The 13,729-nt window shown below is 38.7% G+C and overlaps 1 protein-coding gene across 3 annotated transcripts in view; it reads left to right on the top strand.

Moving 5' to 3' along the window:
• tspan9b (tetraspanin 9b) overlaps positions 1-8,953 on the top strand; it is a 34,833-nt gene extending 25,880 nt beyond the window's left edge. For all 3 annotated transcript variants that reach the window (XM_053508956.1, XM_053508955.1, XM_053508954.1), the window contains 6 exons: positions 1,123-1,314; positions 1,474-1,548; positions 3,174-3,275; positions 5,248-5,379; positions 6,950-7,033; positions 8,401-8,953. In XM_053508956.1, coding sequence (XP_053364931.1) covers positions 1,123-1,314; positions 1,474-1,548; positions 3,174-3,275; positions 5,248-5,379; positions 6,950-7,033; positions 8,401-8,472 — 657 coding nt within the window. In that variant the 3' untranslated portion in view covers positions 8,473-8,953. The remainder of the gene's footprint in view (positions 1-1,122; positions 1,315-1,473; positions 1,549-3,173; positions 3,276-5,247; positions 5,380-6,949; positions 7,034-8,400) is intronic.
• The last annotated feature ends 4,776 nt before the right edge of the window (positions 8,954-13,729 follow it).

The following is a 13,729-nucleotide window of genomic DNA, read 5'->3' as shown; positions in this document are numbered from 1 at the left end:
AGTGCATCACTTCTCCTTCTTTTGAGTTTATTAATTCAATTCAATTAAATTTTATTTGTATAGCGCTTTTAACAATTGTAATTGTCGCAAAGCAGCTTTACACAATTAAAAGTTTATTAATGGTTCAATACTGCTACCGACTAGACTGGAGTTTGGAAGCAGTAGAAGCATAGACTGGACAAACCATCCATGACGTCACCTATAGGTTTTTCTGTAGAGCGTTTTTTTGACGCTCATCTATGGGAGCTCTGGTCGTCGTGCAAATAGGTGGAAGGAAAGGAGCCTGGCTGTTGGTTGGAACACGTTTACTCACCTTAGTTACCACAAGTTTAGTTAACTAACTTAGTTTTAGATTAGCTAAACTAATTCGGGGGTCAATGTTAATTTGTGTGCTAACGTTACAAAGCATTTGATTGAACATACCCTACACTTCACTTAAAGTTTTGTAATTTTAACACTTTAAGGAATTAACACAACTTACTGGTCTAGTGGTCATTCGAGGAACTGCATGTTTTGGCACTTTTACGTTTTAATCATTTTTCACAACCGGTTTATGACCTTTAAACAGTTATCAACACAAGTTACACAGCATTACAGTGTTTATTATATTATTTAGAAACTTTTATTCTTTAAATAAAAAATGTAAACTTGAGACAAATCAGACAGTTAGCGTTCGTGCTGTTGAATTCATTTTAAAATCACGATGTTTGAAAAATATTATTCACAGCCCTAACAGGGAGCCGAGGTTTATAATTCCTTCTTTCTGTTGGTGAACCACCACAGCAGGTCTCATGAGGTCTAACTGAATTTCCAATTTCCCACCCAGTGTGTCTAACTGACCTAAACTGTGGACAGGATTGGTGCTGTTATTAGTTATTAAACAGAAATTGTCTTTATGTGGGAGTAGAAAAGGTGAGAGTGTGTTTGTGCGCCCACACTGTGGGAATACGACGCCCTAACTGGGAACTACATTCCTTTTCTTAGATTCTTTTTTACTTTAATTTATGCTTTAAGCTAAGGTTGAAATTGTAATTTTTTCAAAGTTATTACTTTATTACTTTGGAGTAATGAAAGAGTAATGGATCTCTTTCTCTCTCTCTCTCTCTCTCTCTCTCTCTCTAGTTGTCAGGCTGTGGTCTGCTGGGAGTAGGAATCTGGCTCTCCATGTCTCAGGGGAGCTTTGCCACATTCTCCCCCTCCTTTCCCTCGCTCTCGGCAGCAAACTTGGTCATCATCCTGGGCTCCATCGTCATGGTGACGGGCTTCCTGGGCTGCATGGGCGCCATCAAAGAGAACAAGTGCCTGTTGCTGAGTGTGAGTGATCAGCCCCGACTCTCAGTGTGCTAGATCATTTACTCATCACTTACTCTATACATGATGATAATGTATTTTATGCATAATGTAACAATTTATAAGTGTATGGTGTATTTCATAACTTTTTTTCCTTTCTCTTTTTTTCATTTAATTTTTCAGTTCTTTATTGTCCTTTTGATAATTCTGCTGGCAGAGTTGATTCTGCTCATCCTGTTCTTTGTGTATACTGACAAGGTAAAGCACAAACGAGTTCACTTTGCTCATTGTAAAAGTCAAAATCTAGTTTTGTTTGAACAAAATTCACATTTGCGTGCTGTATTTAAATTGGTTTATGTAACAGGGAAATATTGCACCATAACTTCTACCTTTCTATAATAATGAATAAAAACATAGCATGGGAGTTTTTAGATTCTTTACACCGCTAAGCTTTAAAAAATGCTGCTATTACAGGTAGTCCCCAACTTATAAACATTTGAGTTACGGATTTCAGCAGATATGAACAGACCGCGGTTCTACTAACTTTCGTAGATGCAAACAAATTACGAAAGTAGCTCACATGTATTGTACAAAAAATAGACACTGCAGTAAACCAATATTTACAATGATATATAATATTTAAGTGTCTAAGTTAATGTTTAAAATGTCCAGTATATTGTATCTTGTGTGGGCATGCGGGAGAAAAGTGTTGGCTTCAGCAGTTACAATAAACAGGCCGGAAGCACAATGATAGAAAATGTCTGTCCTGTAAATCTGTCCTGATGGTAAATAATCCTAATTTTTGGAAATCCTTAACAATTCACAGTCCGACACAGTGTAAAACAGCTCTGAGACAGAATGGCGTTTGAGATTCCTTTTGCGATTTAAAGGTGCAGAGACAGAGATGTGTGAGTCTAAGATTTCCTTAGGCGTGGTTACAGTTTTTGCCCACATAATGGCAGTGTGGGGGGAAAAAGGGGACAGAGACTTATTTCAGTGCATTGGTATGCTTTACATTGTATAAATTTGAGTCGAAGGCGTATAAGACTCACTTTGTCGGACTTAAGAACAAATCCGACTTACGAATATGCTCCCGGAACAGAACTTGTTCAGAAGTCTGGGACTACCTGTATCTTTCTTTCTGCATTCAAAATTGAGGCCACTTAAAAAATATACAGTGTTTATGTCGCATAAAATGCAACTGCGGCCTATTTCTTTGTCCAGCTATAATAATATATATGTAAGCTATGGAGCATTATTATGCTAAACAGACATTATTGGTTACTAAAAATTTAATCAGTTAAATTCTTAATGGCAAGTAAGCAATCAGTGATTAACCGTTAACATCCCTAAGTTATGCAGGGGTCAGAGTCCTTTTAAAAATCTGTCTGTATAAAGTCTGCATACTGGACGTCATTCTCCCCATGTTCAGATCAGCAGTTTTTGAAATCCTCAGACAACCCCGTCTGGCCCAACAAGCATGCCATAGCCACTGACTGCTTCATTAATCATTGATTGCGCTTTATTCATTATTCTGTTGTTTCATGTAAACTCTTACCTCTTGATATGTATTTAATGATTTTTCCATTGTGCTGCTGGCACATGATAATTGATTGAACGTGTTGGCGTACACGAGTTCCTAATAAAGTAGCCAATAAGGTGGTTGGATTATATACCCAGTAGCCTTGCTGGGGATTTACACAAGCCCTATTAAGTCACTGTACTGAAAGCGTTAGAAAGCGAAGCGGCCAGCGTGGTCACAGTGCAAATGTTAAATAATTTGAGTTGCATGAACTGGAGCTGCCTCTGTAAACAGCTTTATTGTCTAGAAGCTGTTTCATCGAATGATTAAAAGTGATGGGAGTGTGTGAACTGTCCTGCAGGTGAGTGAGAACGCACAACAGGACCTGAAGGAGGGTCTGCAACTGTACAACACCGACAACAACATCGGTCTGCGCAACGCGTGGAACATCATCCAGTCTGAGGTGAGTGTGTGTGTGGCTCTGCATCTCTGTGTGAAAGAAACTGAAACAAGCAGAGAACAGACCAAGTGAACCAAAATGCCTGGCTACTAATGACATGAGAGCATTCTATTTGCTCATTGGTTCAGCCTGAAATATACTTGTCTATGCACAGTCTATGCAATTTGTTCACATAGTTGCTTGTTTAATACATGTGTTACCAGAGGATTCCAGTAGGGGGCACAACGGAGAATTCAATCACAGTTTTTGCATAAAGTAAACCAGGACTGCGACACTCGAGAAGCTTAGTTTCCATGTCGACATTTAGGAAAGTATTTATCTCTGTCTGTTTTGTACAGTGGCCGTGAAGTGCAAAACAAATTAACAAAACTGAAAACAAAATAAATAAAAAAACAAAATAACAAAACCAAAAAAAAAACACAAAACAAAATAACAAATTCAAAACCAAATTAACAAAATGGAGAACAAAATAACTAATTCAAAAACAAAATATCAAAACAAAATAACAACCCAAAACTAATTTGTTATTTTGTTTTTGTTTTTGTTGTTTTGTTTTTGTTTTTTTGTTTTCGGATTTGTTAATTTGGTTTTGAATTTATTTTGTTTTCCATTTTGTTTTGCACTTCTTGGCCAGTCAGATACAAACCGGAAAAGGTAATTATAGTTTGTGAATGAAATTCTTACCGCTGATTGGACGAGACATCTATCACGCAAGATATGCAGGAAGTAGGAACTTGTTTCTCTATCTTGTTTCTTGTGTGTTCTACTTCACTGACTTCAGGGCCACTGTAAGAACGCCATATTTGAAACCACAATCAGGACAGTACATGTTTACACATTCATACACACACGAATTTACCGCTACTACAGTACTTCCTGTATATCATGAGTGACAGATGTCTCGTCCAATCGGCGGTAAGAATTTTATTCACAAACTATACCTACCTTTTCTGGTTTGTATCTGACTCTGAATTGAGAGGTGCAATACAAATTAACAAAACGGAAAACAAAACAACAAATTCAAAACCAAATAAACAAATCCTGCACAGCGGGAAACATGCATCATGATCGTACCACTTGCCCATGACACAATCCACCATTTTTGACGTGCATGCCGACTACGCTACACTAATACTGCCCCTGCATATGCATGTTGCATCTTGCAGAAATGGTGTGTTAATTTCTAAGCATGTGCAAATGCTACACACCAAACGAACAGAGGATGCACGGCAGTCATCATGCAGGTGTGTTTGAGTGTGCGCATAAGTAAAGTTAAAAGCAAGTATATTTCCAACCTTAAAGAATTATAAGTGTTCTTGGGAACAAGAACATACACACAGGAAGAGAATCTATATGTTGAATGTTTCCAAAAAACTGCAGTATGGAAAAGGGCAACTTTCTTTAGTTTATGGCTGCGGTAATTATCTGTCTATAACCGGTCGTTTGTCCTCAAGCCTCTCGTCTTTTATTCTTGTTAATAATTAATGAGACAAAAATATGCATGTAATGTTGCTGAGAAAGCAAGAACTTTGTCCTATGCTGGGAATTTGCAAAGCGCTGACACTAGAGACTCCTTCCCCAAGCATATGCCAGATTTAAAAAGACTTTCATATAAAGCATTTGTCAATCAAGTGTTCAGGTTGTTGCTAAAGAAAGAATGACTTGTAAGAAAGAGAGTATGAATATAAAGACTATAAGTAATTACAGTATAAAAGGTCAGTGTCAAGAAATATGAGAAGCATAGTAACAATTAGATTCTAATTAATGATTAATATGAGCGTTCTAGCTTTGTACTCTTATGAATATGGTTCTGTTTGTGTGCGTATCAGTGTACATCCTGCTGAAGCTTTACAGAGATTTCAGCTGTAACAAAACAGTTAGTGCTTTTAGGAAATGTTCCCATAAATATTAGATGAAGCAACAAATCTCTCTCTCTCTCTTTCTCTCTCTCTCTCTCTCTCTCTCCTGTGTGTAGTGGCAGTGCTGTGGTGTAACTGGCCACACAGATTGGCACGATGCCCTGCCTGACAAGACGGTTCCAGACCGGTGTTGTCAGGAGCATTATAAAGAGTGTGGGCGCAATTCCAGTAACGTCTTCTGGTCTCAGGTGGGTTTCTAAAAACATTTTTTGTGCAAAAAATAAAAAAGTCTGTTTTGTTGCTTATCTAATCGCCCTGCCTCTGGACCCTAAGTGTGTATATGTATATGTATATATATATATATAATCATAGTTGCCGTGCTCACTAAGAATCAGATCATCATCCGATTTCCACAAATGAAAGCGACATAGTATAATATCTTAAATCTGACTTCAGTAAATACAATAAAAACACCAGGAGTTTAACCTGAGTGTTATAGTGTCAGTTACATATATTTTATTTACTGTTAATGAGGAGTAAATGATCTTTGATTAAGATACAGATCTTTATTAAAAACTTTTGTGAATCTTTTGTGCTTCCAGTTAACTGATAAGCATTAGATAACTCTATTATGCATTAAAAAGGTTCCATTAGATTCACATGAATGTTTAATCAGGATTGTTCTCTCACAGACCTGCTGGGATTTAATGCTTTACTCGCTGGAATGCGTTCTTAAATTTAAGTATTGCTATTGAACTTAATTAATGTATAAAACAATCTACAACAATGTTGGAATCCCAACTCGCATGCTGCTAAGGGAGTATAATGTACAAATTATGACAATAACACGGCATAATGCATGTATAAACAGCACCAACAGCTTAATTGTTATTATTAATTTTTATCGTTACACAGTTAGTTCCGAACCAAGTAATCTGATTTGGCGTTGAACTGGTAGTATAGAGAATAACATTACTCGGACCTTCCATTATGTGTATGTCTCCGTGTCAGAGGTGTTCCCCAGTCAGTAATTGCATTGTCGGTCACAGCATGAGTGAAAGTAGGCGGGTGGTACGGGCTGCAGAACTGCAGAGAGAGCAGCTGCCTGCCAAAACCCACATTCAAAACCAGTCACAGGTGCATTTCGCCAAAGAATAAACATCCGATAACATAATGGCGTTTTAAACAGCACTCTGTCTACTTAGTAATTGCTTCTAAGTTGTTCAGAATTGTCTTAGTGGTGTTTTATTTGCACCTAATGCGAGCTTTAAAGCTAACTAGCTTCTAACAAATCCGTCTCTTAACCCCTAATCAAGGGCCGCATTTGATGTGTTGAACAAAGGCTTGTGCATCCTACATAGTGCACTAGCTTTCCTCTTAATGCTATTTGGGATTTAACCCCAGAACCCGGAAGTTAGCAAAGCGGATATTCTAAAGTGGAATACAGTGAAACCTCGGATTGCGAGTAACTCGGTTTGCGAGTGTTCCGCAAGACGAGCAAAGAAATTTTATAAATAAATTTTGACTTGAAAAACAAGCAAGTCTTGGTTTACAAGTATCATGTATCACGCATGCGCTTCTTGTTTTGACGCCGAGCACTTAAAGTTGTGCTGAATATCTCACGGCTGTCACATCTTTGACATTCAGGCCGCTGCCTCATGTCCCTCGACCGCACCGCAACTGTCCTAATATTCTTCACAACTGCTCTCCCTCTCATGTGACTTGGCTAAAGTATAATCAAAGCGAAAGCTTTACTTGACTAGAGGATATGTTTTACATGTAAAAACACTCACTGTGAGCTTGTTCTTTGACTGCTAGGGCTGCTACGAGAAGGCTGTGGACTGGCTGGATGATAACAAACACCTGCTCGGCACTATCGCCATGTGTGTGCTGGTCATACAGGTACTGAAAGAAGCAGAAAAACACCCACACACCTGTTGTACAGATCCAAGTAATGGGCCTGGTTTATCAGTCTGTCAGTAAAGTTGTGTTAAAATGTTTGCGCAAGCTAGGCCGAGCTAAAATTGTATGTATAAACCCTTATATTAGAAGTAAATATATTTGTGTGTGTGTTGATAAATTGCAATCACCCATCATTACCAAGTTGAATGTATGGCATAGCTCATGAAAGGCCACGTTCAAAAGTGGACAGAAAAAAGGAGAATCTCTCAAAGACAGAAGTTGAACTATCTAAAAAAGTATATAAAAAAGTATATAAAAAATATTATTTTGAAACGAGTCACAGCACTTGAAAAGGCTAAATATATTATATTATATAATATATAATATATATTATTATAAATATATATTTATATATATATATAAATTTACAGAGCTGTTTTTGTTTCTGTAATGTATTCAGAACCGTGTAACGGGGCAAAAAAAAAATTATTACAAAAACTAACAAATAAATGACGATAAATGAGAAATAGGAATACATGTTTTAATGCAACAGGCTGCAAAGTGCCTAAAGATCCAATTTAAACATTGGTTGTTTAAGTAACAACCTGAGCAGCAGCCTCATTTTCCCTCTCGTCTGTTCCAACCACTCAGCATTCAGAATCACCAGTATATTAATCACCGGCCTGAACATCTGCGCCTGTTTCTTACTGGGTCATGCCTTAAGTTAGACCATTTTTATGCTTGAGTATAGTTCACTGTGTGGCTTAAAAAACAAAAAACATTCCATCGTACTTTAAATATCTGGTGCCTTCATATGGGCATCATGCAATGAGTGTTCCAGTAATATCAGTTCTGCCATTTGTGCCCCAACTTACCAGCAGTACATGTTGATCGGAATACTATCTTTATTCGTTTACATATGGTGCATGCCTGATGTTGCATATGCCCTGCCTAATATTGCGTAGGTCCCCCTTGTGGCAATAAAACATTTCTGACCCTTTCAACGCATGAACTTCAAAAGACCTCTGAAGTTATGTTGTGGTATTTGGCGCTGAGGTGACAACAGCAGATCCTTTGGTAGTTTCATGTATTAAAAACGAGCCGGCAGGTTCCTGAGTGGAACAGAAAAGCGTTCGCCCTATTAAACATGGTCAGGAGTTTAGGGAGAACAACTGTTCATACTACTTGGACGGAGACTGCCAGTCTACAGTGTCTATGAGCTCATAAATTTGAAAAAAGAAAGATGTTTAAAAACTGGCAGACCAGAAAGCATGCATTAGCCACAATTTGTTACACATTTACTGACACTTTAAATGTAGACTGTATCCTGTCTAAGCTCTACGCTAATGTCATTTCCTGTCCTCCAGCTCCTCGGCATGGCGTTCTCCATGACCCTGTACCAGCAGATTCACAGAGCGGGGAAGAAGTACAGTGCCTAAAGGGAACGGACTTACACGTCATTAACGAAAACACTACAAGAAGCCCTCAAAATGTTTAGAGTCCAGTTTGCTTCCTGCATCTGTACATTTCTGGACACTACCAAGAATGTTAGATTACGTGATAATACATTGAACACAGTACGATTTATAATGTATATTTGAAAACATGTTTCCCGAACATGTTATTGGCATAACTCATATCTGGGAGGAAGCAGCTGCAAATGAAATATTTTAAAAAAGAAATTTTGGCTCCTTGAAGTCAAAGAAGATGGGATTTATTGCTCAATGCTACAGACTGCCTATTTGTATAATAATGTACCTTCTCTTTTTTTTCCCATACACATACTGTACATCATTTCTCATATACTGAATATAAAAGCATGTAACACAGATCTCTGTCGAGGAGCTAACTGTATAGTTGCACACATTGTTCACTTGCCCTGTCTATCCTATAAATAGATGAATATAATCCTGTTTATCATGTGCGTGTCTGTGTGTGTGTGTGTGTGGGCAGAGAAAAGTTTTCCACCAAACTAACACTAACACTTTGCCTCTGGGCCGCTGTGGATCAGTTTCGCTCTCTCCTTTTTGCCCTGTCTGGTTCTTTTGTTCTGATATTCACTGATCTTTTCAAAGTTACTCTTCCTTAGCCGAGGTGATGAGCTCTCCCAGTGCAGATTATGAGATTCAGAGAAAGAAAGATAAGCACAGAGATCGATAACAGACTCGAATCAGAACCACAAAAGGAACGGTAGTTCAAAAGCTGGTTTTAGAAATAGCCCACGTTTATAAAGCCTATACATATTGAGCCGTAAAGTACTTAATCATTTCCAGCTGTCCCTTGCGTGCTTGTGATTTGTTTTAACGATGATTCATTTCGATATTATAAATCAAGTCACGATCTACTACTTTTTTTAACTCCCAAAAGAAAAAAACCATTTGTTTTTTTACTTCTTTTATGTTTTTTTTATGTTTTTTTTTCTTTTTTATATGTACACATCAGAGCTGGGCTGCTTCTGACCAACAGCCAATATTAAGGGATTTACCTTCTTTATGATTCGAGTGAGAAATTGCATCATTGGTAAAGGTGCAAAAACCAATCTAGTCTTCCAGTACGCAGGAACATATTTGCTTTTCCAGCGAGTTTGAACAAGTTAAAGGTGGCGAGGTGGTGGTGTTAGCTCACTCCTTGCAGGATTACCAGTTCAGTCCTGGGTTGATATTTGTTTTGTCTGGGTTTCCTATAGAGTTTATTTTCACCTTGCAAAAATGTTGTGTTGGTCCGGTGTCTAAACTATTGCACTTAAATCTAAGTTAAGAGTTAATTGCTCTTACATCCAAGTACAGTATGATGATGTTCACCCAGCTCTTTTTTTCTTCTTCTTTGTAGCAGATAATTGCTGCAGTGGTGCTCAGTGGGCAGTGCTGGCCCGAACTGTTAAGGCTGTGGTTTACTTATGGGAAGGTCGGGGGGTTCAAGCATCAGCACTGCCAAGTTGCCACTGTTGAGCCCTTGTGCGAGACCCTTAACCATATCTGCGTCAGGGCCGCTATGACCTTGCTGACGCTGCACTTTGCCCCCAGCTTCCTTACAGGGGTATGCGGAAAAAAAAATACTTTCACTGTGCTGTACATGTGACAAATAATTTAATATTATTATTATTATTATTATGATCAAATTGCAGATATGACATGAAATTAGTTTTGTTAAATAGTTTGACAAGCTGGCTTGAAACATACCTCACTGGATCGGTGATCTGCTGTGGTGAGGCCCAAAAAATGGAGAGAAAAATGTTTGCACTTAACAAGCTGTTGTACTTGGCTAATTGAAAGGAAACATGGAGAATGGTCATTGAGGAACCCTTAGTTTTAGACAGCTGTGTAGAATCCTTAAGGAATTCCCTTTGTGGAGCAAACTGAAGAAACCTCATGACTGATAACTACGCTGTCCTGAAAGAATTTGTACTTGTCGTGATACTGTTTGTTTTTCTGGACAATTACGGTTTCCAAGGACACATTAGACTTTCACTCAAGGTTTAAGAACTCCTGCACATTTTTTTTTTTTGGTGCCTTGGGGTTCCTTAAGGATACTTAGAGAAAGAAAGAAATGGAATTTCTAAAGGGTCCTTTGATTAATGAAGCTGATGATTAACCTTTCTATAAATATTTTTTAAATAGAAATCTGTTTGTAGTTTACAGTGCATCCGGAAAGTCACAGCCTTATTCTAAAATGGATTGAGCTCAGGCGCATCCTGTTTCATGACAGAGCACAAATCAAGCTTGACGTCAAAGGAATTGTCTGTAGACCTCCGAGACAGAATTGTCGTGAGCCACAAATCTGGGGAAGGTTACAGAAAAATTTTCTACTGCTTTGAAGGTCCCAATGAGCACAGTGGACTCACAGTGGACTCCATCATCTGTAAGTGAAAAGTTTGAAACCACCAGGACTCTTTCTAGAGATGGCCAGACATCTAAACTGAGCGATCGGGGGAGAAGGGCCTTAGTCAGGGAGGTGACCAAGAACCCGATGGTCACTCTGTCAGAGCTCCAGAGGTCCTTTGTGGAGAGCGGAGAACCTTCCAGAAGGACAACCATCTCTGCAGCAATCCACCAATCAGGCCTTTATGGTAGAGTGGCCAGACGGAAGCCACTCCTTAGTAAAAGGCACATGGCAGCCCGTCTGGAGTTTGCCAAAAGGCACCTGAATGACTCTCAGCCCATGAGAAACAAAATTCTCTGGTCTGATGAGACAAAGATTGAACTCTTTGGTGTGAATGCCACGCGTCACGTTTGGAGGAAACCAGACACCGCTCATCACCAGGCCAATAGCATCCCTACAGTGAAGCATGGTGGTGGCAGCATCATGCTGTGGAACAGAGACATCCTGGATGAAAACCTGCGGTTCATCTTTCAGCAGGACAACAACCCTAAGCACATAGCCATGATATCAAAGGAGTGGCTTTAGGATAACTTGAAACATCCGTGAATATGCTTGAGTGGCCCAGCCAGAGCCCAGACTTGGATCCGATTGAAGATCTCTGGAGAGATCTTAAAATTGCTGTGCACCGATGCTTCCCAACCAACCTGATGGAGCTTGAGAGGTGCTGCAAAGAGGAATGGGTGAAACTGGCCAAGGATAGGTGTGCCAAGCATATATGGCATCATATATAAAAAAGACTTGAGGCTGTAATTGCTGCCAAAGGTTCATCGACAAAGTAATGAGCATATGTGATTTCTCTTATGGGAGTTACTTAAGGAACGAACATTGACAGTATTTGTTAGCCATGACTGTTACAGTTTCTAAGGGCTTATTAGACTCCCACCCAGGGTTTAAGGAATCATACCCACCTTAAAGGCACCTTAAGGGTTCTTAGGACGGTTTCTGGTTCTTCGTAAATAGTTCTGCTTGAGACCTTATCCATAGAGAAACAAATATGGGTTATATCTTTCAAGAGGTCTCCAGAGGGGGAAACTAAAATGAATCTCACCTAGATAGAACTCCTCCTTCCTACACAGTACTTTTCTTGTATGTCCCTGGTCAATTCAAGACCCTAAAAAGATGTAAGGGCAATTCAGTGTAGCAGATTCATCTACTGTCTTGTTTTGAGGTGATGGGATTAAACCAAACAATCCACAGGAAACTCAGGTGGGAATGTACAATACTGAACACAGGCAGTAACTCATGATCAAGCGTAGGAGACATCTCTGACGTGTGTGTTTTTCAAGGGTTAACAGTTCTTCCTTCATCAAAAGGTTTCTAAAGAGCTTACTTTTCAGAGAGGGAAACCTGCTGGTGTAGAGTGCTACAGCTCTTAAGTATTTCCCCCAGAGGAATAAACGGATTTTTGTTTGTCTAAGAATGTAAGTATTTTGGTTCCCCAGAAAAACTTTGTTCCATCTTCTTGCTATCTTTTCCCATACAAGTCTTGTTGCCCAAGGAAGATGCACCACTGTCGGAAATACTGTAGCACGTACCAGTAATACACTCGAGAGTGTAAAGCATTCTGAAAGTTTATTAAAGCATCAGCTGAACATTATAAGGGAAAAATAGAACAGAAATATTTAAACGAGGAATCAAAACACACAGCAATACAAAACAGGAAATAGAAAACTTACGAAGACTACGGCTCCTGCCCTCCACAGTATCCATGGTAACACAAACTTAAGGGGTTACACGGCACTCTAGCAGTCAGGGGCGGAAACTAGCACTGTGCAGCGAGAGCCTGCCTCTGGCTCCCTCTGTCAGCTGAGCACTGGGTGCTCGTTTCATCTAGTCTGAGCTTCTAAATTAGTGTTGAATGATGAGCAGTTTTTTTTTTCTCACAGCTTCGTATACATGATGCAAAAGTTGCAAAAGTTTGTATTCCCCTATAACCAAGTGAAGCCAAGAAATAAACAGAATTTATAACTACAAATTATTTAATGTGGTCAGTTTCACAGAAGTTGCATCATCAAAACAATAACGTTCAAATACTTTCTATTAATGTGTTTATATTAGAAGGATCTAAATGATCAGATTAAAAGTTTGCATTTGCTTAGGAAATGTACGAGGGTTGTTCAAGTCAAACAGGGACTCGTGATGAAATTTCTCATAAAAGATTGCATAAGACCAATTCATTTTTACAGAAGACCTTTTTTTTTTTTTTTTAAATGAAGGCTGTTCATACATGATTGATGATCTCGGCCAAGGAAGCTCAGAGCCCACTGCAGCTGTTCCCGTGGAACACTTGATCACTGAAAAATTATATACTGTATACTTATCGATTCTTATTTATACTTCAAAGTATATTCATTACATTATATAAAGTTTCTCTATATAAAGGTTCCTGTGAGGCCAGCGTTTTAGACATAAAGCAAGCAGGCCAATCACGGCTCTGGTATATTGTGAAATCTTTCTACCTTGATGGTATCCAAGCACTATTGAAACGCTGGGATTAGTACATTAGTGTAGCAGGGGAAAATATATAGAGAAATAACGGGAGTTTTTACTCTCATAACTATTGTCATTCTGCACAATCAAAAATCCTGGTTTGGCTTGAACAGCAAGTTGTCTATTTTTAGCCTTTATAACTGCCTTTAAATTCATTTGTATCCACTAATCAGCTTTTGTATCCTTCAGCACATTGTTTTTCTTGACATTTTAAATTCTCATAAAATTCTCTTGGGCTTGGTTTTCCTTAAATTTTGGATTAATGTCTAGGGGCTACTACCCAAAATATATATGTAGTTCAAATGAATTTGCTTCTGGTACTGTTTC

The sequence above is a fragment of the Clarias gariepinus genome, chromosome 12, assembly GCF_024256425.1.
Source record: "Clarias gariepinus isolate MV-2021 ecotype Netherlands chromosome 12, CGAR_prim_01v2, whole genome shotgun sequence".
In the NCBI taxonomy this organism is placed as follows: domain Eukaryota; kingdom Metazoa; phylum Chordata; class Actinopteri; order Siluriformes; family Clariidae; genus Clarias; species Clarias gariepinus.
The sequence above is the reverse complement of the archived record's forward strand: the minus strand, read 5'-3'. Positions and strand labels throughout refer to the sequence as shown.